The 21859-nt window shown below is 39.6% G+C and overlaps 1 protein-coding gene across 3 annotated transcripts in view; it reads left to right on the forward strand.

Annotated features, from left to right (window-relative positions):
* The window catches only part of LOC121952201 (rho guanine nucleotide exchange factor TIAM1-like), a 67507-nt gene extending 47503 nt beyond the window's left edge, over positions 1–20004 (forward strand). For 2 of the 3 annotated variants that reach the window (XM_042498732.1, XM_042498731.1), the window contains exons 18-30: positions 7188–7292; positions 8271–8495; positions 9617–9685; positions 9821–9946; positions 11459–11567; positions 11998–12177; positions 12344–12462; positions 12568–12676; positions 13921–13979; positions 14383–14479; positions 16043–16130; positions 16253–16425; positions 17533–20004. In XM_042498732.1, coding sequence (XP_042354666.1) covers positions 7188–7292; positions 8271–8495; positions 9617–9685; positions 9821–9946; positions 11459–11567; positions 11998–12177; positions 12344–12462; positions 12568–12676; positions 13921–13979; positions 14383–14479; positions 16043–16130; positions 16253–16425; positions 17533–18191 — 2118 coding nt within the window. In that variant the 3' untranslated portion in view covers positions 18192–20004. The remainder of the gene's footprint in view (positions 1–7187; positions 7293–8270; positions 8496–9616; positions 9686–9820; positions 9947–11458; positions 11568–11997; positions 12178–12343; positions 12463–12567; positions 12677–13920; positions 13980–14382; positions 14480–16042; positions 16131–16252; positions 16426–17532) is intronic. The other variant, XM_042498733.1, reaches the window with a different exon arrangement.
* Positions 20005–21859: the final 1855 nt, after the last annotated feature.

A 21859-nucleotide genomic window follows, 5' to 3' on the forward strand; every position in this document is an offset into this window, starting at 1 on the left:
TGAAAGAGTGAGCGAACAGCATCACTGTCTAATTAAGATTTTGTCTGGTCTGATCAGGGTCGGAGCAGTGATTGCTGGGACACGCCGTGTGCCAGCCGGTATCCCTTGGATACGGTTGTCACTTCCATTACCATGGCAATGTCTGATAACCAGTAACTACCGGAAACATTTTTTTTTTTCTGGATCTCTCTGTCGATAGCCCAGACATGAACAAAAGATGGGGAAAGGGAAGGGACAGCACTCTGCTCTCTCTTGGTTATGTGTCAGTGAGCTTCAGTCTCGAGGGTGGACTAATGGGTGAGGTCAGAGTCAGCTCCAGTCCCGTTGGACAGTTGGTGGTTCTGTGACTCCAATGTGCCATTATTAGTTGGAAGCAAAGTATGCAAAGATGAGAGAAATACCGACAGATAGGATTGCCAGGAGGGACTGGATTTGGTGCACTTTATTTGACGAAAAACATCCATTGATTCCAAACTTGTTAAACTTTACAAAACTGTTTGCACAGCTACCAATTAACATTTAAAGGATTTTGCTATTTTAAGCTCATCGTGTTCTACATGCAAGAAGAAATCCATCTGAATCTATTCTAACAAGCGAAACAGTAGAGAACACAAAATGCAGCATGCAATCTTAACAACTTCTGAATAGTGTTTGGTTTAATTATTTTAATGTTTAAAAGATTACGCAATGGCGCCAGTGTCAGAGTAGCTGTATGTTGTTTTGAGCAGTAATGGAAACTCACTGTAGCATCTTATTACCATTAAATGAGGGCACATTTGCATATGTAAATGGAGTAAAAACAGACTTTCAGTCTTCAGTTAGCACAAAATAAATAGTATTATGTTTGATGGTGTGTTATACCACTAGATCCCACATGTGAAACAATGTTTTCTCTGTGGAGACGCAATAATGTAGGTTTGAGTCTAGGATATTGCTTAGCCCTGCAATTTTGTCCCTGTGTTTAATGTTTAGTAATGTGCTTTTTGATGTATTATTACTTGTAGATGCTGTTCCACACAGATATAAAAACATAGTTTCTGCAGATCCTTAAAAAGTACTTAAAGGCATTAAATTCATTAATCTAAAAATAAAGCCTTAATTAGTATAAAAGTCTTCAGTCAAGTGGGGATTCAACTAGAAATTGGTGTCTTAAAGGTTTCGCAGCGTGACTGAGCTCGGTATAAGGCAGTGCATACGAGCCTTGGTGTAATTCATCCAAGAAGTTTTTCAAACTTACACGACAGGAATTAAGGCAGTGGAATCCAACATGCAGAGTGATCAACACAAAATCAGCAAGACAACCTGCTAACAAACCTCAGATATTTCAAACTTCTGTTCTGTCCTCATCTCTGCCGCACGACAAAAAAGCCATGCTAAATACAACATTGAATATTTGGGAAAAATTATTAAGTAACTGATGCCGCTTTATGTTTGTTCCTTTCAATTTTGGTAATTGTAACATCGGTCTTGGATTTCATTCAAATTGGCATTATAAAAGTCCTAAAAATTATTACATATAATTTGCCTTAAGCTGCACAAACCTTGATAGAAGAAAAAACAAAATGTCCTGCAAGAAGGCAAGAAAGGGCAAAACGGTACATCAGAACAGTGCCAGTATAAACTCTAGAAATCTGTCTTCATCTCACCTTTCAGTCTCTCACCTCCTGCTCCTCCTCCAGTGTAACGTCTGCTTTCTCTTCTAATTTCCATCTGCTGTCTGTGTTAGCCTCCTTTTTTCATCCTCCTTTTTCTCTCCCCTTGTTTTTCCTTGACTACATGATGTATTGTCATATATTTTCTTTCCATAATTGCGAGCGACAATGTGACCATGTCCTGTGTCAGACATGACAGCTCAGTGTTTTTGTCTTTTGTTTGTCCTTTCTGATCATCTTGTCTCATTATCTTTGTTTTGAACGTCTTTCCTTTGTCCCGTCCTTCAAGTTTCCTCCTGACTTCCTGTCCTTGTTTATCCTCCTCCTCCTCACTAACCCCCTGCTGCTCTTCACCATAAACAACATGAGGCTGCTGTTGGCTCTTAAACAGCTCGGCTCCCTCAGCTCTCCAGCTGACTGTGGGCCCTGACCTGAGCCTGAAGCACTTGGATGCTTCCTCTTGTCAACAAATACAATCCAAAGTTGCCACAGAATCCCTGGGAACTTCCACAACCATGTTATTTATCTTCTTAAATTTGGGTTGTCCTTTTTTTCCTCATGTTGATCACGGTTTTGTTCCCTTCTCTCTCGTGTTTGGAAAGCCTCCAAAGTGCTGAAGATTGCGTCTTACCTCATTTCACCCACCGCCTGTGGTCACATGGTGGCAAGACTGAGGAAAAAGAGACAAAGTGGGACAATTTTAATTATCCCCACATTCTAATTACTTCATTCTCCGCAGTGTTTCACATCATTTAGTGGAGATAAATGAGTGTCTGGCTAGCCGGAGGACACGGGGAGGTTCATTATTTTAGACAAAGCACAGAGCCACCTCCTCAATATGATAACACAACCAGAGAATAAAACTGCGATTGCCTGCGATAATAGAGATGACGGTGATTGCTAGTGTTCTCCAAGGTGTCGTCAGCCTCACTGACAAGTGCTGGTTATAATTTACAAACCTCTATCAGTTTAGCTTAGGGGGATTTGAAATGGGAAATGCATTATTCAGTGTGAGAAGGGTTGGGGGTACAGTCTTCATCAAGGTTTGTTTTGATTGACTCCTGAATAAATAGCTCCTTTTATGCAGTGTTTAAAGTGGTTAATGACTAAGAATCCATAACTTCAGAATATCTGTAACTTAGCTGAAGTATCTGTAGCTGTTACATACTTTTTTTTAATCTTTTCTTTCAAAGTTGTCCTCTCACTTGTCTCTTCTCACTCAGGCCTTACAGCCTTGCCTCAGTTGTTGGTGTCATCTCACAGTCTAACACTGGAGGGAGCAATGAGCTGCTTATTCATCAAGCCTCACATGCAAGACAACAACACTGAGCACGCAACCAAAAACAAACCGAAGATAAATTCAAAAGCGTGATTATCAATATTGATATGAATATTTCAGCATTCAGGCATTTATAGATTGTTATTCCTTTTCTGTCTTGTATATAATAATATAGTCCACTATTTATATTGGTTTGAATATACAATATTGTATAGTGTTCAGTTGTTAATGCTGGGAAGGTAAAAAAAATTAGCTTAAAAAATATGCTCTCGAAATTTGTTTCGCCCTCCTGTCTTCCCAGAGTTGTAGTGCTGCAGTCTGCAAATGCCCTGCCTCGATGTCTAAATGTTCGTGCACAGCTTTGTGAAGACTCATGTCATAACATAATCATCCTTTCACTTCAGATTAAATGATTAAAGTCTCTCTCTCTCTCTCTTTCTCTCTCTCTGTTATGGCATATATCCCATCATTCCTCGGGGGGATTTATGGATTTGCATGTTTCCCTGATTTCAGATGAAACTGAACTTAAAGACTCTGCCTCCTTTTCCCTCCCTCCCCCCTCTGTCTTCACTGACATTAACAGGTGCATGCCTGCTCTTGAGTATGAGTACATCACACTATCAAAATTGCTGTATTTCTTTTTACTTCTATGCTGTGAATAACACTACAGGTCAAAATACAACACAACAAATTGTGTAGATGTGAGCGATGTGTGTGCCAGGTTATGTGGATATGTGTAATCTCTGTTTATCCCAGCTCTCGCTGTGCCTGGTCTCAGCTGACGGGTGTGAGAGCAGGTTTGTGCTTGTCTCCACGCTCCTCCCTCATGCTGTACTCCTGTCTCTGTGTTCTGAAGGGCGGGTCTTGGAGGTTGTACATTTTGTAAAAGGGTAAAGATTTGTCTCTGGAGTAGGAAATGCATGTGTTGGACAGACTAGAGAAAAGGTATTGCTGAGGGGCTTTTTTTAATTTGCTTGCTTCTTGCTGTTAATTGTTTCTATTTTCTCTGCCAGGCTATTGTCTTTTTTCATGTGATGTGAATTGCATGTGTGTAGGTCTGTGTTTGTACACATGCTGTATGCTCATTTGCTTGTAACTGATTTTGAGGTACTTTTTTTTTTTATCAGACTTGATTATTAAAACCATAGTTGCCTTTGACAAAAGGTTATCCTGTTTGAACTTTTGACAGCAAAAATTTTTGATACATCTATTCCAACTAAGACTGTGACCACAAAAAAAAAAAGTTCTTGCTTTGGCAGAGAAACTCTTTGACCTCCCTTTATTTCCAACAGCCTTTACATTCTTTTCCTATCTTCGCTGACAGGACTGTAAAGAATGATTTTATTCCTGCAAGTATTATGTAACTCCTGTTTCAAGTGTGCAGCAGGTGTGGTGTGGTGAGCCATCACTGGATTGAGAAGGGTGGTGCTGGAAAGTGCATTTCAGGCTTTAGATCGAAGTAATCATGGTACGAGAACTTGAAGTTCCTGTCAGACCTGGATCAGAAATCATTTCTTGATTATACTTCAAGCTGGAAGGAGGACATGTTTAGTGCATCCGGGCATTTCTTATTTTGCTGGGTATGTTTTTACTTCGGATTGTTGTCCAGATTTGTTCCTTTTGATCATGTAATATTGCTTGATGTTTATGGAATTTCAGTGACTCATTTTGAAAGATGACAGGAAGTTTGTACGTGATAGTTACCTGTTGTTTTATAAGGCAGCTGTCCTTTCTCAAGTGTGGTGGCGTAAGTATCTCTGAGTTGTGATGAATAAAAGAGAGAGGGGGGGGAAGCCAGACGCCTGTTGTCTTTCCGTGCTGTTCCTGTATTCCTGTGTTTGGCTTTCGCCACCCACTGCTTCCTCACCTCCCTTTCTCTCCTCCCTCCTTTCTCCTCCCCTCTTCTTCCATCTCTCAGGAGGATGTGGTGTTTGATCTTATTTAATGTTGTATTCCACGTTGCTGCTGCTGCTCTCAAACACCTGGACAGAAGTGAGATAGTCAACAAGGACAGAGACAGAGAGAGAAGAAGAGAGAGCGGAAACGCATAGATGACAGGGGAGCGTGCAGAGGCAGTCCTGGGGTTGAGGGAGATAGACGCTGTAGGATAGTGCTGTTGTTTAGTGCAATCTCTTCTATTTAATCTTTTGACCTATTTGTTAGTTGCGACAGTGATTATTTTACTGAATGTGACTGAATAGCAGGTTTTTACTTTACACTTTTTTATCAAGATCAACAAGATCCACACATCCTGCATAGTGTCAGTTTGTACATTTTGAAAGAAGATTAAAAAAAATCCTTGTGGCTCTGAGTGTCACGGAGGAAATGGAAGCTAACTGGACCGGGAAGGCAAGATAGGAAACGGACACCTGACTTCTCGTTGAACTCTGTTTGACCTGCCAGCATGTCAGCCTTTAGGAGGAGCAGGAACTCCAGAAGCTCGACCGAATCCATCTATGATATGTTACAGCTGGTGAGCCGTGCAGTCTGGCGTGTGTGTGCATGTGTGTGTGTGATCCCTCGTATTGTGGATAGGATCCTGCAGTGGTCAGTGATTATGTGATCGTACCAGCAGTGTTGAGGTCAGAGGTTAAATTCCCAGCAGAGCAGCCCATCCTAACAATTAACGGCAGATTTTTGACAGATCACGCGTGATTGAGTGAGCTGTAGTGTTCAGACCTTATTATGTCATCCTCTTTATATCACAATGGAATGAATAAACAAGCATCACTGGGCTACAAATCTAACAATTAAAAAATATTATCAGTTTGGCTCAATTGTTAGAAATTTAAAAAGCAATTATTGATATTTCAGCATTGTTAATTTTGAAAGAAAGTCTAATTACTGGCATGTTCATCAAAGTTTTCTGTATTATTATGTTTATGCTGCCCATATAGAAATAAGTAAGACTGGAAAGTTGTGCATAGTCAATCCTTTTTGCCTCTCAATTAGTAGTGATGGTAAAAAATTATGCAGCCATCATTATCCATCCTTCCATCTCCATCTCCCACTGTCATCTGTCTCTGTCGCTGCTCCATCTGTCACTTGGCTGTCATTAAATCCTCTGGCTGTGAAGGGCAAGACCTCGCCTACAAGTGGCAAGACTGTCAATGTTGCCAGTGCCCTATTTTTTCTGTGTATAGAAACTCATAGGCATGATCATAATGTGGATCGTTGTTGCTGTTTGCTCATTGATTCTTCGTCCTTTTTTCTTTGAACATTTTCCATAATACATTGTGTGTGTGTGTGTGTGTGTGTGTGTGTGTGTGTAAGATCAATTTAAGGAGTTTTAAATTGTTGGCAATGTAAATACTTCTCTGCAAGTGATGCTCGCAATGCATTGTGAATGATTTGTACATTAATGTTATCAGATATGATGTCTCTGTATTATGTTACTTGCATTACATGGTTTTGCTTTATCGTGTGGTAATTGTTGTGGTTTCTTTCTATTGACTGAAGGAGCTCCTCTTGACTTCTGAATTTCAATGTCAGCATCTCTTTCATTTGTGTGTGTGTGTGTGTGTGTGTAAGTGTGCGCAGCAGTGTTGTGAAACTGGTTTGAATACCATAATGGAAAATTATGTTTGTCATTGCTGCAGTCCAATAGGAGACAAGCCATGGAATCAGCAAAGACAAGCCATGTCCCCCAGCTGACCAGCTGTCTGTTAATCAGTCAGTAGAAACACACAAACAGGCCCTGTGTGTTTTCACTGATTACAATAAACACTTTCACTGACCCCATGCTCTCAAATAAAGGATGTACACTTGCAAAGGTACTTCTCTGAATAATGCTGATGACTACAGGGTTGAATTAGAAACATTAACCCTATCAAACTAAACACAGGCTGAAAATCAGATTGCTCCCACTTTGTTTTTTTCTGCAGATGCAGATTTTGGCTTGCATCACCTGATCATCTGTACATAACAGAGTTCCACTGCAATGACTCATCGTGTACAGTTGTGCCCTTTTGTGTTGCTTTCATTGTGCTTGTTTGAATCTAACATGTCTCAGAAAAAAACAAAATGCCAAGTAATTTTCCTTACCAAATCATAACTTTCCATTTATTTAAATGTCTTTTTTATGAAACACAGTTACAGTACGAAAATGTGAGTTAGGTGTGTAGCATTGGTCTTTCACAGAAGTTACATAAAGTGGAACATTGAGTGCAATTAGTGTATAGTGTGTGGGCAGAGCTCATTCATTTTACCACATTTCAAGAAGATTCCTTTTTCTTTTTGTCTCTTTAATGTTCAAGTCCTGCCTGAGCGGAGATGGTGAAAAGATGGAAATGTACGTTTCGTCTCTCAACAGACCTCACAGTCCGAGCAACAGCCTGCCTGGACTTGGCCCGCAAACAATTGTATGAAACCACAGATTCACCCTTGTTTGAATCCAGAGAGAGTGAAATTTGTGATCATTGGAAGTGAATTATTAGGTTGTATTTGCAGACATAGGAAAGACCTATACTAGCTTTCAGTGTTGTAAGAATAATATGACTGCTGTATTACTCACAGTGCGTTTCAGATATGCCTTAACACATCCAGCCTCTCACTTCTAATGACGCTCCTGTCACTTTCTACCTGGTTTTTGTCTCCAGTGCCTACACACCGCTGCATTCAGCTTCTCAGCCTTGGGACTGTGAACGAAAGTGTTAGATATGGATAGAACCTCTTGATCCTATTTATGTTTTTGCGTGGGTTCTGGTTTGTAATTCTTAAACTGCTGTTGCACATCAGTATGGAAGATGAATCATCTGAGCTTTGAGGACGGTGTTGACCCTCACTTTGTAAAGCCTAGCACTGAGTAATGAATTTATGACCTTTTAGCTGTGAAAGAAGAAGAACTTTTAACTAATAGTGGTCTGTATAGTCAGAGGGAGGCGGACAGGAAGAACCCCCTAATTTTTTTTTCTTTTTTTAAAATATTACGCCTACTTTTGTACCAGTTTGACCTGACAGGTCTGCTCATGCTTGGTATTTTTGACACCAGGGATGTAGGTGGGTGTTGTTATGGCAGGTTTAGCAAGAATGTACTGTATGTTTTGTTGGTGGTGCATATTCTCTAGTTTGTTGTCTGCATCTGTGTATGATCATGGATGCTGGTGCATTTGATATCCTTGTTTTGTATTTTACTCTACACGAGTCTACATCAAGAGGGTGATGGCTATTGTTTCTGCTCCAGCTGTGTTCTCGTTTCCTCTTACAGTAGCTCACGGGAAAACAAATACTACTTAAAATGCCAAAAAATACACTAATGACAGCCACTTCTGTCATGAAATGACCCTTAACGAAACCCAATTGCGCAGAATCTGACATGTTCTTTCTCTCTTTGTGTACAGAGCACGGAGCAGGTCACTGCTTTCTGCCGCAGTCTCCATGACATGAATCCCCTGGAGTGCCCTATGTCATCCTCTTCATCGTCATCCTCGTCGTCCCTCACCCCAAGCCCTGTGTCAGCTTTACCGCCCACAGCAGGTGCTGCCGCCCAGAGACAGCTCTCCCACGCAGACAAACTCCGCAAGGTCATCAATGAACTGGTGGAGACGGAGAAGACTTACGTCAAAGTCAGTGCAAGCTCTGTTTGGATATTTATCATATCAATGTCCATAGTGAGTCATGTCTACATATGTTAGATGAAAATGGACACACGGTCTCATGCTGGCAAAAAATACACAGTTGTTGTCGGGAGTGTCATAATCATTGTAATAAGGCGTGCAGAAAGTTCATGACTCTATGATCAAGCCTCTCCCTCCAGGAACCTGGTGGGTGGAGTCAAAGAGGTTGATTTCACCTCACCTGGCTGCAGATAAACTGGTGGCAGTCAACCAGTTTCGCTTTCCCCTGGCTTCCACCCTGTTTGATTTTGTTACATTTTAGTTTATCAGTCCACTAATTTATGTAAAATAAGCTTCTTTTTAGTACAGTGTGTGGTCTCTCCCTCACCTTGTATGTAGGTAGTTGCTGTTTTAGGGCTGCTATCAATAGTGAATATAATCAGCTGGACTGAAGGGAAGGCCAAGCTGGGAGCTGGAAGGCCCTTCTTTTGGGAGCAAGTGGACAGGGGGAGCAGCTGCTTTCACTGGAGTTTGGTGTACAGACATTGGAGATGAAACTGCTTTGTGACTCCTCAGCTGAGAGGAGCTGACAGTTTCTGAAGGCAGCTTGTGTGGTATCAAGGCCAGGCAATGAGAATAAGGACTGGCAGCAGCACCTTACTGTCTGTTTAAAAGGAATGGTTCATGTCCTTCCTTAGGGGGGTTGATGACCCTCTTTGAACAGGCATCTCCCTCCAGGAGCCTGGTAGATGGAGTTAGGATATCAGAAAGTCAGTGCACCTGGTCTTAGGTAGTGGCAGTCGCCCGTCTCTCTCGCACTCCTGGTTTTCTTACAATTAGTTTATCAGTACATTAATTTGCCTCTTAGGTATGTAAAATAAGTCTTTTAGTAGCCTATCAGTCGTGTGTTTTCTCCCCTCCTTTGTCAAGCCTTTAGCTGGGCTGTGACGTGTCATAGTGGGTGATGATCATGCCTGTGAGAGCTCATTTCTTTCTGTTATTTAAAATCCTCAGTAATAACTCAATAATAAACAGCCTTCACATAAACAAACGCCTACACATGCCCCTCCCGATTCCTCCTCGAACATCTGATCACAAGCTGATCTTGTTATATTTTTTGTCTTTTTCAGGACCTGAGCTGCCTAATAGAGTGCTACTTGACGCCTTTGCAGAAAGAGAGCTTCCTTACACAGGATGAGGTACCTCCTAGCTGATCTATATAATTCAGGAATCAAAACCTGTATGAAGTTTTGTACGGATACATAACACAAACATTGACAACAATGCTATTAAAGTAGTAAGAGCATCAGAGTGATGATTTGTCTGTGTTGTAGCTGGACGTTTTGTTCGGTAACCTCGGGGAGATGGTGGAGTTCCAGGTGGAGTTTCTCAGGACGCTGGAAGATGGGATAAGACTGGTGCCAGATCTGGACAAACTGGAAAGAGTGGAGCAGTTTAAGGTGAGTGATGGTTAATCTCTCCAAGTCTGTGCATCATTCAGTTTTTAATTCCCTAATAACTCTTCGAGTTACTTTCACTTGGTGCTGCTGTTTAGAACTGGCTACTACTTGATACCACATGTTATTTCATGCATATGGATGACAGGCCACTCCTGTGGACGCAGTTCTTATCATAGATACTTAGTGGAAGCAATAAAATCATTTTAACTACACTGTAAAATGATGACTTCTTTAGTAAGCAGTGTTGGGGTTAGCTACTTTAACAGCATAGCTTTGCAAACTGCCAGTTACTTCACACTGGAAGAAGTTGAACTCCTGCAAAGCCACCCAGTAGAGGAATCTAGTTTGCTTAACTAAAGCTACTTAGAAAATGTAGTTCAATGTAATTTATAAAAAAGAAAGAAAAACCTCAAATATACATTACATATGAAATCTTACCAAAATATAATATGTTTTTTTCTTATCTATAAAGTCACATACATGGAAAAAGTGCCCACTTGCTGGGCTGACCTCCAGCTCACCTGTTAGAGTGTACGCCCAATCAAGGCTGAGTCCTTTGCAGTGGACTAAGTTCACCTCCAGCCCATGTCATTCCCACTCTCTTGCCCACCTCTCCTGTCAATCTTAAACTGTCCCATGAATAAAGATAAAAAATGCCAAGAAATCTAAAAAAAATGGCCATTTGTTCACAGTTCTTATGTAAACCAAGGAAAAATAATATTTAAATAGTGCACGATCCAAGGGAAGGTGTAAGGACTGCCAGCTTTGGTTTAGTATGCAGCGTCCATCAGTAAGGCACCTGCTTGCAGAAACTAGAGTCCAGATGGGGGGATTGCAAAAAGCAGGATTATTCAGTTAAACAGATAACTTCTAAAATAGCATGCAACAACAATAGCAATAATCAATATGATACTTACAAAAAACTGCTAAAAAATGCAGTAAAGAAGCAATGATAAAATTTACAATTTATATAATAATTCCTTCTCCTTTAAGACCCCCAAAAAATGTTAGGTTGGTGATGAAACCAAAAAATGCAATGTGGTGGTGGGGTTAGGTGGTGGTAATATAACTACTTGAATCACTATGCAAATGAAACATGAATTTAGTTATGAACCAGCAAGATACTGTAATATGTAGCTAAACTACCACTTAATTACATGTGGTTCATTATGCCGCAACAGTGTTAGTGTTCAGTAGCCATGCAATAAGCAGGACAATATACTCTTCTTCACATCAGGGTCCTGCATCACGCTGTCAGGGTTTATTTTCCAATAGTGACCCGCTCACTGTTAATTTTTCCTTTCATATATAGTTTAAGGTGTTTTTGCAGTTGTTCAGACATGTGTTTGCCCTGATTTACATTTCCCTAACTGCTTACAGCTTCCAAAACAAAACATATTCAGTTTGACTCTAAAGTACTAAAGTAAAAAAAATGATAAAATGAAAAAAGTGGTACCCATTTACCAATGGTTTATGAATATGAAAGCATTACATTCGCATTTGTTTCCACAGAAAGTGCTGTTCTCCTTGGGTGGTTCCTTCCTGTATTATGCTGATCGCTTCAAGATCTATAGCGCCTTCTGTGCCAGCCACACCAAGGTCCCAAAGGTCCTGGCTAAAGGTAAAAATTTTAAAAACATTGACTGGCATCAAGCACAGAGTCACCACATGCTCCTCTGATAGTTGTACAGTGGTTCATTGCTCGAAACCAAGAGTGATAGCTGAGGGGCGTGTGTAGTACAGGAAGCATGTTGTTTTATTCACATGCCCTGCAGTACAGAGGGCGAGCTGCAACTAGTATCAGCACACAGAGAGGCATAAACTTGAGACCGACAGTGTGTGTAATCACACTGTTGAGAAAAGAACTTATGCTTTTACCCGCTAAGGTCACTACCCTGACAGACACTTACAGTAAATGGCCACCTGTTTACCATTTTTCATCTTGAGATAAAAGTTCTCTGCAGGTACAGTGGCTTATCTTTGAGATGCAGTTGTCTGTATCTGTTTCAGTGTTTCCTTGCCAACGAATGTTCATTTTTCTGCTCTTCCAGCAAAGACCGACCCAGATTTCAAGGCTTTCCTGGCTGAGAGAAACCCCAGACAGCAACATTCATCCACTCTGGAGTCTTACCTGATCAAACCCATCCAGAGGGTCCTGAAGTATCCACTGCTGCTGAAGGAGCTCTATTCTCTCACTGACCCCGACAGTGAGGAGCACTACCACCTGGATGGTAAGCCAGTGTCTGTATTTACTATTTACATGCACTTTTTGAAACTATGAAGGTAAACCTCTGTGAAACTGTATAATATCGGCTCCAGAACCATGGTACTATAATTAAGGAGGATACAAAACATATGGTCACTGATTAAGAAATGATCCATGTTTGTCTTTCTCAGTTGCAATGAAGGCCATGAACAAAGTTGCGAGTCACATCAATGAGATGCAAAAGCTTCATGAGGAGTACGGAGCTGTTTTCGACCAGCTCATCAACGAACAGACGGCAGATAAAAAAGAGGTGATAATGAGCATTTCATTCAAGGTTATCCATCTTGAAAGCAATAAATAATTTAATGACCTAGATTTTTTCATTTAACAATCTGTTTTATTCTGTTTCTCTCAGGTGGCTGACCTCTCGATGGGAGATCTTTTGTTACATTCTACTGTGGTATGGATCAACCCTCCACCCTCTTTGGTCAAGAGCAAAAAAGACCCGGATTTGGCTGCTTTTGGTAAGGCTTAATGTGGATTTTGGATTGCATTGAGGATTTTTTTTTCCTAGAAATATCAGTTTATTAGATTCAGCTGTGTACACAGAAATAGAAACCTTTTACATAATAATAGCTAGAAGTATTATCCATGCATTTAAAATCCTTTTTTGGATTCACCTTACTACATCCCATGTAATTAAATTAACCAGCCTTAATGTAAATCATACTATATCATAATGACATACTGAGACGTGATATAAGCTTTGTAAAATATAAATTTGTTGCATAGGTTTGGTTGCATTGCAGCTCATAAACTGTCCACTTGCATACATTTAGAGTTATGGTGGGTAAATAAGCTTCCACAGGCTAACTTTTCAGGTCAAACTCCTTAATGTGAATGATTGCCATATAGATGATGACATGCCTTTTTGCATCATCATGGACTGGACTGGTCAAAACATTGCATAACTTTGAAAATCCTGTCACATCTGCAGGATTTCAAATAGGCAGTTGACCTGTAAAGCCCTCGCCCCCATGTATTAAATACTGAAACTAGGTGTGTTTTTATAGATGAATAGAGGAATATTTTTCATATCAAGTAGATATACAGTAAGACTTTTCAACAAAAGAGCAATTCCACCATATGTCTGTTCTCTGCTCCTGAGAAACACTGCATACCGTATATAAGAGTATCTTAACACTTGCAGGCAGATGGCATTTACTGTATTCCACATCATACTGTCATGCATAGTGTGATGCCGGGTGCTATTTCAGAGGGTGAAGAAATAGACTTGGTAAAAGGAAAACAGTGTCACGCATTTAACAGGAGAGATCTTTGCATTATTTTTTTACTTTTCATGTGAAGTGCAGCACGTTATCCTAAGGTTAATGGGTTCACATGAAGTTCTCACACACCTAAAAGTGCCCTCTGTCTTAAATTTTACTCTGCACAGACACTTTTAGCATTAAATATTACATCTACATGGTAAAAGGGCTTTTCCTAGCAAGGCGATAGTGAGTGGAAGTGGTTGCTTTGTGCATGCGGTATAGTGACTGTGGTCCATTTTCATCTTTTGTGCTACTGATATAGCATGCCAGTAGTTTGAGTTTTTTTCCCAGAAAGATGTAACTAAAGCGTCTGTTGACATGCCACATCAAGCTGTCACTGTAGTAAATCAGCTAATGAAATGTCTTTTGATACATGCGATGAATGAATGCAGACCCTACTAATGGTTTCCATCTCTCTCTCTCTCGCCCTCTTTTAGTGTTCAAAACAGCAGTTGTATTTGTGTACAAAGACAGCTCCAAGCACAGGAAAAAAATAGTAAGTAATGTTTTTCCCATTTTTTGTTGATTAATCCAGTCACAGAAACGCTTTGTTGTTGGATGTGCGGTGCGGATTGGTGCTCTGGGGCTTCCTCTGAAGTGCTTTTTTTTTTTATTGCTTTTTTTAGTTTTGGATAGTGCATTGAGACCACAAAGAAATTAAGGTTAATGTCTTTCACCATGGGACAATAGTCTGAATTGAATGAGGGTATTTATTGGCAATTGAATAGACTGAAGACAATTTGTATGCACACTTTACTGTTCCTCTCATTCAGTGCAGTGCATGGGATGGTTGTGTCTGTTAGCCACCCTCCTGTCATTGCACTCTTATGCTCTCTGCTGTCATGTTGATGTATTGCAGTGGTTATGTATTAGATATCTGACCAGTCTCTCTTTATCAGGGTGGATCTCACCGTGCGTCTGTGAGTGATGACAAAGATCCTTTCCGTTTCCGCCACATGATCGCAACGGACTCTCTACAAGTCCGCGCCCTTGCAAGTAGGTCTATTTAAATACAGAAACTTGCAGTAAAAGTCTCTTTTTTGCTTTGTTTTTAAATGTATTTAAAGCCCTGCAAATACAAAAAAATACAGATACGATTGGAGAAATACAATATAACCCCCCCACCTCAAGTACTTAGAAACAAATTCAATGTGATAAAAATGGTAAGACACAAAATTATATAAAATTAATTTTAAAAAGTGCAATAGACAATTTTCAAAAAAAATCATAAATAATTAAAAAAAATGAAAAATAAAAACGATAAATACAAATATAAACTACTGTATAAATAAAGTAAAAACAAAAAATAATGAATACAAAAGTAAACTACTGTATATATAATATGGGTCAGTATCACAAGACTTTAATACGTCTTTTTCAGTCTTTCACTATTCCTCCAGGTATGATTAGCACTTTGAGGACTGGTTTGGTCTGTATGAAACTAGGATTGTTGTTGGGGTCAGTTTCAGCTTAGTGAATGGTCAATCTCAAAGTTTGTTCACATGCCAAACTCCCAAACTAGTCCCAAACTAGTTAATTTTCTACAGAAAACAGTCACATTGATTTAGGTTGTTAACAAAACTATACAAAAACATTGGTGCCCACTCAATGATATATAATTTTTTTCATGTTTTTAAAAATTCAGTGATGAAAACACTGCAGCATAATTGGGATAGATGACCTGTATGGTCAAATTCCATCAGAAAAACATTTTAGTTATCTGGTTTTTAGCCTAAAATATGGAATTGACAAGAATTGAAATGTGTAGAAAAAGCTCCTTGAGGCACCATGTGGAGACTTAAATTTGTCTTTCCAGGGAAGCATAGACCTCATAATTGATGTTGTCAGTCAGCCAGATGTCTCCATAATGAAAGTCTGTTCAGTAGGGGAACTTATGAACGGATTTTAGGTTTCTGCATGTTCTACAGATTGCATTATTGCATGGATAAATGCATTACACACTATTCTGTGAGTGTGTGTGTTGAGTCGACACCAAAAACCTGTTATTAATCAAAGGTTATATATATTCTCATGTGTGAGATATTTGACTTAACATTAGTATTTCGGTAGTGTCACAACTATATTTTTGCTTCCTTTTTTTTGCTTTTAGATTTCTTTACCACTTGAAAGTGCACATAAGCCCTAATCATATTATTCTTTAGGAATGAATGTATTTTGAATTTTTATGTCACGGTCATTGTAGACGATCATTTGTATGTGATGGAGTCCGTCATCTCAAACCACAGAGGTTGTCTCTCATGACTCAGTATTTCCTGACACTGGCTTCGAAGGCTCTTGAGTCCACTCGGTGTTGCTGCTTTTTTCTGCTGAAGATATATTATAACATTTATAAACAAAACGGATGGACTCGTATTAGTAGGTCTACATGCAATCGTCCTCACATCTCTGTTGTAGATGAACCTTAAATCACCCTCAGGCAATTCAGCTCATGTGTTATCATTTGTCTGCCTAATGGCCTGTTGTTAAGGGGAAGGAAATTGATGACGGAAATTAACTGAATGCTTTTATAAATGAGGTTCACATCTCTCTTCCTCTCAGACTCTGAGGGTACCGCAGTTTGTGAGATCGTTCACACAAAATCTGAATCTGAGGGAAGACCGGAGAGAACCTTCCAGTTGTGCTGCAGGTATGATAAAAAACAAAAACAACATACACATGTATACAAAACTTGTGAACTAAAGTTATACAGCAAGACATGTACAGCAAGACATGTCTCTTGTTAAGTTTTTGTTTTTGACTATTTTGCAGTTCTCCAGATAGTAAGAAGGACTTCCTGAAAGCAGTCCACTCCATTCTTCGAGAGAAGCAGCGACGCCAGCTTCTTAAGACAGAGTCTCTGCCACCCAATCAGCAGTATGTCCCATTTGGGGGCAAACGTCTATGTGCCCTCAAAGGGATGCGGCCTTCCATGAACAGAACAGGTGACAAAGCTTAAGTATATTGTAACTTTTAGTTCACAAAACAAGAACAGCCAACAATGTTTGTACATTATATGAAACGAAACTTCTGTATTTTTCAACCCGCACCCTCTTTCTCCATGTTCTGTGTCTAAGGGACTAATGGAGACAACGGTTTTTGAAATTGGTCCAATATTGAGAGAGACTGCTGCAATCCATCATTTTTTATATACACTTAAAATGCTTGTTGTTGCCACTGACAGGCTCAGTTTGTTATTATAATTGTCTGAAAGCATTACAAAAAAGACCCTACAGAGAAATGAGGCATTTTCCCCACACCTTTTGATGGTTTGTTCAAATAGTGACCAGGTCTTGCTTAAGGAGAAGTTGTTCTCAAACACTCACAAGAGGTTACTTGTTGAAGGAAAAACAGCGGTCAAAAAAAAAAAAGAAATGAAAAATGAATTAATCTGAATTTGTCTTGGATTCAAGGACATCAATACTTTCACACAAATACAAAAAAATACAAAACAACAATTAACCAAACAACAGAAAATTTAAAACAAAAATCTAAAAATAGATAGATAGATAGATAGATAGATAGATAGATAGATAGATATACTTTATTGATCTCAAAACTGGGAAAAAAAAGAGAAATCATAACAAAAATTCTGAAAAGTGGATGTAGTGCAACTTATTATTTAGTGTTATGTAAAATATTTTAAAAGAATATCTGTATGATTTCCACAATGTGGAAAAGTCGACAAGATTTTAGAACAAATCTTCTCTCTGAGCAAGACTTGACAAACAAATCACATCAAACGAAAGTTAAGGAAAAACATTTAATTTCTCTAAGTCCTTTCTATAAAGTTGTGAGACATGTAGAACAACAATCTCAGTCTGTTAGTGTTAAAAACAAGCTATTTTTGCAAATTAAAAGTGCACAATAGCCCAGAGATATTACATTGCAGCCTGTTTCGTCGCTATGGCTTATCGGTCTCTCTCAATACTGGACCAGTTTCAGAAATTGTTGTCTCCATTAGACACAAAAACATAGAGGTTCAAAATTACCAAAGCTTTCCTTTAACAAGATAAAAAATGGTTTATTTATCTTTTTTTCTGTCTGTCTAGCATCAGCTCCATCACGAAGGCTAGCACGCAGGAAGCTGGTGAGGAACCGCTTCACCATCGACACTGACCTGGTTTTCCATGGCAACAACAACAACAGCAATGATACAGACACCTCCAGCAACACTTCCTACCCTCCCTCCTACCCATTGCTGTCCCAGCATTCTCTTCCTCAAACCCACAAACCTCAAGGAGAGGACACGGACCGTTGGGTGGAGGAGCAGTTCGACCTGGGTTGCTATGAAGATCAGGGTGAGTGCGTTGACATGGTTCCAGTGAAGGAAACGGACATTTTGAGTGACGACGACGAGTACTGCAAGTCTGTCCGAGCGGCGTCGGCTGAACCGGTGGACCTGGAGGGAAAGATGGAGGGACTCAACTTGCAGGGCGGAGAGATTACGAGCCACAACCTGAATGGACGAGCGGAGGCTGGGATCATGCTGAGCGTGACGCAGGAGGAGGACGTTGATCGAATAAAGCATGGTGATGATTCAGACTCCTTCACCTCCTGCGGTGTCTCTCTATCCCGCTGTGCAACCCCCACTCTAAAGCTTGCCCCCTTGAAGCAGTGCGCTGTGGAGGGGGCCACAAACAAGGACCACGATGTCATCTGGGTGAGGCGGGACGACTTTGCTAATGGATGCAACAGTGACGTGTTCTGAGTGGGAAGTTTAGAAAACAAGATGATGAAAGGAAACAACGACAATGTGACTGGCGGTTTCTTCCACTTTTTTACAGAAAGTGGGAGAACAAAGAAAGAGGAAAGATAAGATACAAGCTTTAAATATGTAGAATTTGGAGGTGTTTGTGTATAGAAGGTATTAAACCTCAGCCAGTCCTCCCTGTATCACAACAAAACCCTCCTCTCCCCGCCTCACCTGCATCTCCCTTCTTCTGACAATCCTGGGACACCATGCGAGTCAGAAAAACATTCTCAGAGATTCTCATCCCAAACTCCTTAATAGTGAACCCAAAAGACTACACAGTCCCTACTGTTCTGGACACAGGCATTACACACATCTGTGGAATTGTATGTGAACATAACAGCACTGCATGTGCACGCAAGTAAACAAGCAAGTGTGTGTATGAACACTGAAAGCACACAGGAGCACAGACACGGAGACTCTAGACAGCTGCTGTTCTGTGCACACACGTGCTGAAGAGACGTCATCACCGAACTGTGATCTTCTGGCCAAAAAATGTCTATTTTTCAACACAGGAATGTGGGTGTTATATTTTTCTGACTCAGAAACCGTGTTTGTATTTTAACACTCAAGGGCTGTGTGTTACTGAAATTCTCTTCAGGGGCTTTTGGCTTAACGACTGCTGTGTAAAAAGATGGCGAGATTCTACTAGCTTTATTGTGCTTTTTTTATTGTTCTAACTTAATATCAGCTGCACATTGGTGTATAGTCAGGAGTACAATAGAGTGCCGTTAACCTCTTGTATGTAAACGTTTTGAAGCTCACTTTTGTCTCCCAGCATATCCTTTTTAAAAGATACCTATTCTTTATTTAATTATTGCCTTTTTACTGTATTTTTTTAATGTTTACACCACACTCAGCTGCCCAGTGTTACAAACCACCTTTTGTGTGTTTGGTGCCACAAAAAAAAAGCTTGTGCCCTTCACATGAATGTCCAGTCTATAATTTTGTTGCTCGAATAAAAAATATAATTTGTTATTTTGGTAACTAATGGATTTCATCAAAATCATTAATATTTCGTGTCCTTTCTTGCCCCAGAGGCCATGCTCTCCTCCTCATGCTCCACATCCTTGATAAATAGCATAATAATTCCTACAACAATCCTGTTTTACTTGAATTTTCTTTTTTGTTTTAAAAAGGTATTCAACAGAGCCATGTTAGACCGTACTGTAACTCGAAGGAGAAGAGCAATCATGCAGTTGACCTGTCATCCCCTGACCGATTCACACATCTTCTTTTCTTTCTCCAGCTCCTTTGACATTTTATCATGACATCACATCGACAGAGAAGCTGACTGAGACAGACTACACATCCATGACATTTTGACATCAATCCCATCACCTTACCCCTCCTGCATTCCTTCCTTTATCCACCAGGCTGTGCTGTTTTACTATATGTCATCAACAACACGCTGATTGCTGAGCTCAACATTGTCATGCGCACCTTAATGGATGTATTTAACATGCACTTAATACCCAACTGTGAGGAGGGAAATCTGTGAGTCACTCTGACTCAGAGTGAGTGAGAAGAGTGGAGGGAAATAATACACTTTGGATGTTCTTATTATTGTCTTTTGATTATGATGCTTAGATTTTAGCTTACCCGGTGACGATGACTGACGTTCAGACTGTGAGGTACAATCACCTGGCCTTGGAGGCAAATCCTACGAGAACCCCCTTTGACTCCTCCCTTTGTACTTTTGAAAACTGTGTTCGTACATAAAACTGTGGAGTATTATCATTTTTATGTCAAAATAAATTTTCTAAATTTAGTTTTGTGTGATTTTTCATTTTGCACACATGATTCTGAAGTTTTAATCGTCTGTAAAAGTCGAACAAAGCTCAGCAACCACGTGTTCTCCTTCAAAGGGAGACAGAGCGTTTTCATTAACATCATATTTGAAGATCACATTCAGTTGATCAAATAAAAATGACTGATGCCGCACCAGTTCGATTGCAGTGTAAATTCTATTGTGTCGAGTTCAAGGAATTGCAAAGGATGAAATATAGGCTCAAAGGCAATTTTGATGGATAACTGAACAAATATTCTGAAAGCACAGAGGCAGTTAAAACTTTAAAAGGAAGCAGAGACTTGATTTAGTAAAACTGTACCATGGTATGAAGTAAAAGACATCACATGTAAATTTTAAAGTAAATTAGACACAAATGTATACAGTAAAGTAAGACAAAATGTCTTTGAAATTCAATTTGCCAAAGCAGAATGGAACAATACTGCTTGAAGAAATTTCATTTCCAGTGTCCATATATAAATCTGTCTGTTTTTAAAATGGATTTTTTAATTCAATATTAAGTTGTCCTGTTTCTGCAGTTTTAGCAGACATTTCCATGCATGGTATTTACCAGTTGTTCTACAGAGAGACAATTCTGCTCAGTATTCATATCAGGAGAGTTTAGTGTTAGGGCTGTTGCCCAAGGACTCCTTCTGGAGAGGCTGGATGGTCATTTTCTGAGTTAATTAAGTTTGTCTATAGGCCATTTGTCCAGGTTGAAGTTAGCAGTTTTTTTTTCAGATCACTTTTGGCTCACAGCTTGAATGAGTTCACAAACATTGTGATAAACAAAATGTCAGTTCTGACGTTATGCGGATTTTGCTTTAGGAGAGCAAGACTGAGATGGCTGGCACCTAGATACTTTCGCTATTTTCCAAATGTCAAAATATCAAACAACAGTCCAGAGTTTACAAATCACAGAAATTCAACAGTAGATAGATGGCATCTAGCCACATAAATTGCTGTTTTTGCTTCTCCGACAACAGACCATGGAAGTAATATAATCAAATAATTTTTTTCAGGTCTCCATAAAAGATGTTAAAATATTTTTTCATGAGTGAGCAAGTGACTCTTAACCTTTATTCTTATTTAAAATGCATTCCCATGTCCTGTGTTTGTTATTTGAAGATGGACAGGCAGTGACCCAGTCAGATAAAGACCTTGCTTGTCTGCAGTGAGAGATAATCTGGCATCTGCCCTGTAACCTGAAGATTATTCTCTTCTCATCAGGACCGGTGGAGAGGACCACTGCCAATCCATCTGCTCCTTAATCCAAACCGAATGGAGCCAAACTATCCAGAAATAACCAGAATTAGACCACGGGTACATTCAGTGTAAAAGCTGGTTTATCAACTTTGATACATCAGGCAAACATCACCAATGGAAATAATTATTTTAAAAAAACTAATACGATTTAATATAATTTCAAATTGATAGCCACCATTACTGCAATAAACGGTGCAAATCCCTGTTCTATGTGGAGTGAAATAAAGTTAAAATGAAGCGGCAGCCTCCAGGGCTGAAAATTGAAGCCAATGCAGAAGTGTCAAAAGCTGCAGTTCCTCGAATGGCCTTTTGAGGCTGGCTCCAAGAGTGAGTCAATCTTTGTAGACACCATGATAAACACTAAGGTTGCAGCAATACAACAGTTTCAAGGTAGGCTTTTACCATAACATGAATAGTAAAAGTTAGCATACTGTGTACATTTGTTTATTTATGGTTTAGAAAAAAAGCAACTGGATGGACGTTTATTTTAGTTAATTTAAGTTAGTTATTAAACATACTTACATTTTAAAAATGACTTCAAGTAATAACTATAATGATAAAACATTTGTTC

This window comes from Plectropomus leopardus, chromosome 13 (genome assembly GCF_008729295.1).
Source record: "Plectropomus leopardus isolate mb chromosome 13, YSFRI_Pleo_2.0, whole genome shotgun sequence".
Classification (NCBI taxonomy): domain Eukaryota; kingdom Metazoa; phylum Chordata; class Actinopteri; order Perciformes; family Serranidae; genus Plectropomus; species Plectropomus leopardus.